Source organism: Humulus lupulus, chromosome 4 (assembly GCF_963169125.1).
Source record: "Humulus lupulus chromosome 4, drHumLupu1.1, whole genome shotgun sequence".
Taxonomy (NCBI): domain Eukaryota; kingdom Viridiplantae; phylum Streptophyta; class Magnoliopsida; order Rosales; family Cannabaceae; genus Humulus; species Humulus lupulus.
The window spans coordinates 1510760-1514706 of NC_084796.1; the positions used below are offsets into that span (position 1 = coordinate 1510760).

Below are 3947 nucleotides of genomic sequence, written 5' to 3' on the forward strand. Positions count from 1 at the left end.
CTTGCAAATTTTCAGAAAATTCTGAATAATTTACAGTACCGAAAACTATGTTTAAATATGTTGTTGCAGCCATAACTAATTTTTTTTTTATGCGCGTGGAAAATATGTTAGAACCTAGTTTTCGGTATTATAAACTATTCGAAATTTTCTGAAAATTTCCAGAATGCTCTAAATAGCTACAATATACACGGTCATAAAAAAAATTGCGCCGAAAACTGTTCATGAGTCAAAAAATACTGAGAACTCTATCAGTAAGGCTTAAAGTGAAACCCAAAAAAAAAAATTGTCTAGTATACATAAGTTCCAATAACGTCTAATGTAAATTACCCGGACTTGATCTTTCGTAAAGGATATCAACTTTTTAAAAAGAAAAATAGAAACTATTTCAATGAGCCAGACAGGTACAGAAATATCCAAAAAGGATATTGTTTGGGTACATTTAGATTACCGTATCGATCACTCAAAATCATACGTACGTGACGTGGTCCAACCATGTCAGTCAACAATGTGAATTGTATGGTGAGCTGATTAATTTGTATTGATTAATTCAACGTCGGATCTTATGAATTATATAGTATTGGGTATTTTAATGTGTCAAATAACAATACTTTTAATTATAAGCTTTAGCCTTTTTAAGAATGGATTTTGTTTAATTATTACTAGAACCATATATTGTCATATATAGGATATTTCTATGGTGCATATCTTGTCCGGCTCGTGAACAGTTTTTTGCAATATTTTTTTATAATCGTGTATATTGTAGTTATTTAGAGCATCTAGCAAATTTTCAAGAAATTCTGAATAATTAATTTATAGTTCCAAAAATTAGGTTCAAATATATTGTTTACACGCATAAAAAAATTAGTTATATGTGCAACAACCTGTTTGAATCTAATTTTCGGCACTGTAAATTAATAATTCATAATTTCCTGAAAATTTACAGAATACTCTAAATAACTATAATAAATACGGTCATAAAAAAAATCAGAAACACATAAGTTTTGCACCATAGAACTATCCTCTATATATATACACGTGTGTGTGGTGTTTTTCTATACAACTTTTAATTTATATGTATCTCGTACCGATACTCAAAGGCATTATATTAAAATATTACTCTTGCTAATAAGTTCACTAATAATATCGTCGGTAATAATGTCGATAGTTCACATTAGTTATTGTAATGTTTTGGTGCATAATTTTAGTGCACATATCATTACTCATTTAAAAAAAATGAATTAACTCATTTGCTATTATGTTCTTTTGCAAAACATCGTTTTAATATCCTATTTGTTCAATAATGTTCATATATTACCCTGTATTTTAAAATCATACATATTTGATATCCTAATCTCAGATTTAATAAATATTTTTTTTTAAATATGACCAAGCTGTCAACACTTATATATAATTAAGTAATTAAATTTAAATTTAAAACTCATATAATTGATAGTAGTATTAAATTGGTAAAAAAATTTATTAATTAAATTTGAATTTAGGTATCAAATCTGTACAATTTTAAAATACAGGGTACCAAATAAATATTATTGTAAATACAAAATACCAAAACGATATTTTACAAATACCCATAATAATAAAAGGTTACCTACCATTTAAAAAACACAATGAATGAATTGAAACAGAAAGCTAGTGAACCCTATCCAACTGTATTGACAGAACTTCCACGAGAGGTGTAATAATTCTCCTTAAAATTATTGTTTTATTCTCTTTAAAAGCTAGTGAATGATAGGTTCCTCACATTTCTTATCTTATATTTCAAGGGCATCGATCTCTATATAAGATCATGTTTATTCTATTCTATAAGATCAGTACTATCTCTCTATCTGGCTGGTATAATTAATATATAATAATAATAATATATACAGTGCGATATAGATCGATGGCGATGATGATTAAGGTGAAGGAGACGAGTATGGTGAAGCCGGCGGAGAAAACTCCACGGCGGCGGCTTTGGCTGTCCATTTTGGACCTGATGGACGCTCCTAATAACCATAATCCAGTCGTCTACTTCTTCAGATCCAATGGAGCCACCAACTTTTTTGATGCCCGTATTCTCAAACAAGCTCTTAGTAAGGCCCTCGTTCCATTTTATCCCTTGGCCGGTCGGTTAGGGCTCGACGGCGATGGTCGGACTGAGATCGATTGCAACGAAGAAGGTGTCCTTTTCGTCACGGCGGAGACCACCGCTGTCATCGATGACTTCGGAGATTTCTCTCCCACGCCTCAGCTCCGGAGCCTCACTCCCTCTGTTGACTACTCTCTTGGGATCTCTTCTTTTCCCTTACTCTTGGTGCAGGTACCATGCCCTACCCTCTCCTATACAATTCGATGACTTCACTTTAAACTTTACCGATGGGTATATTGTAGCTATTTAGAGCATCGGCAAATTTTTAGAAAATTCTGAATAGTTTATAGTACCGAAAACTAGGTTCAAACATGTTGTTTTTTACACGTATAAAAAAAATTAGTCTCGTGTTCAACAACATGTTTGAATCTAATTTTCGATAATGATGCTCTTAATATCTACAATATACACGGTTATAAAAAAATCATGTCAAAAAGTATTCATGGCTCGAGAATACTGAGAGCTCTACCGGTAAAACTTTAAGTGAAGACAATAAAAGAGAATTCCCTTATTTATATATAAATATATATATGTATGTATGTATAAATCTAATATATTATGTAATAGTAGATTTAGTTGCGTGCATGCATGCATGATTTTGCGTTAGTAGAAATAACTACTAATGATTTGAATATTAATGTGTTTTATTAGGTTACTCACTTAAAATGCGGGGGAGTCTCACTTGGAATTGCTGCCGACCATCGTGTACTAGATGGACCTTCTGCTTTTCACTTTTTCGAATCATGGTCTAGAATTGCCTGTGGTCTCGACATAACCATTCAACCATTTTTAGATCGAACACTACTTCGACCTCGAAACCCACCTCAACCTTCATTTCCTCACACTGAATACCAACCTCGCGATCAGCAAGACACCACCACCACCAAGGTTGACACCAAAGTTGCCACTTTTAAAATCACCAAGGAGCAACTAAACACACTCAAAACCAAGACCACAAAAAGCATGGAAAACGGTAACAACAACAACAATAATATCATCAAATTCAGCACGTACGAGATTCTAGCAGCTCATATTTGGAAATGCGTTTGCCAAGCACGAGAGCAACCCGACGAGCAACAGACCACCTTGTACTTCCCTGTCAATGGTAGATTCGCCAATAGATTGCAGCCTCAACTCCCACCTGGTTTCTTTGGCAATGTGATTTTTCCAGCTACACCAACGGCCAAGGTAGGTGATCTCAGAACCAAGCCACTGTCCTATGCACTAACTTGCATCCATGAAGATTTGAAGAAAATGGACAATGATTACTTGAGATCGAGTATTGACTATTTGGAGCTTCAGCCTAATAATGTGTTGTCCTCCATTAGGCGTGGGGACCACACTTACAGGAATCCAAATTTTGGGATTACGAGTTGGGTTAGGCTGGTGAGCTACGAGGTTGATTTTGGATGGGGTCCGCCTATTTTCATAGGATCTGGTGGCATTATATTAGAGGGAAAATCGTATGTTTTGCCTAGTCCTACTGATGATGGGAGTTTATTGGTTGGCATATCTTTAGAACCACACCACATCAAAGCTTTTGAGATTTTGTTTTATCAGATATGATGTCAACCCAAACTTCTTAATAAGCTAGCTAGAGCTACTTTATGATCACCTTTGTCTTTATTTATATATATATGGTTTGCTATATGTACTATACATATAGCTGAACTATATTTAGTTAGTGTGTTGTTAACATGTTCGGTTATATGCCTTTCTTTCTTGTTATTATTATTATTATGTAATTTCTTATGTAATTCTTTTTATCAATAAAGTAGTATAAGTCTTTTGGTTTGCTATA

The 3947-nt window shown here is 33.5% G+C and overlaps 1 protein-coding gene across 1 annotated transcript; it reads left to right on the forward strand.

Annotated features, from left to right (window-relative positions):
* Nucleotides 1–1780: 1780 nt before the first annotated feature.
* LOC133829561 (shikimate O-hydroxycinnamoyltransferase-like) lies at nucleotides 1781–3947 on the forward strand. The gene is made up of 2 exons (XM_062259263.1): nucleotides 1781–2317; nucleotides 2798–3947. The coding sequence occupies exons 1-2, from the start codon at nucleotides 1901–1903 to the stop codon at nucleotides 3710–3712; spliced, it is 1332 nt and encodes a 443-aa protein (XP_062115247.1). The 5' UTR covers nucleotides 1781–1900; the 3' UTR covers nucleotides 3713–3947.

Bases quoted from the DNA above. Each gene is read 5' to 3' on its own strand.
- LOC133829561 (XM_062259263.1), top strand. From the start codon at position 1,901: ATGGCGATGATGATTAAGGTGAAGGAGACGAGTATGGTGAAGCCGGCG. The intron at 2,318-2,797 runs GTACCATGCCCT...GTGTTTTATTAG, and splicing joins TTCCCTTACTCTTGGTGCAG to GTTACTCACTTAAAATGCGG.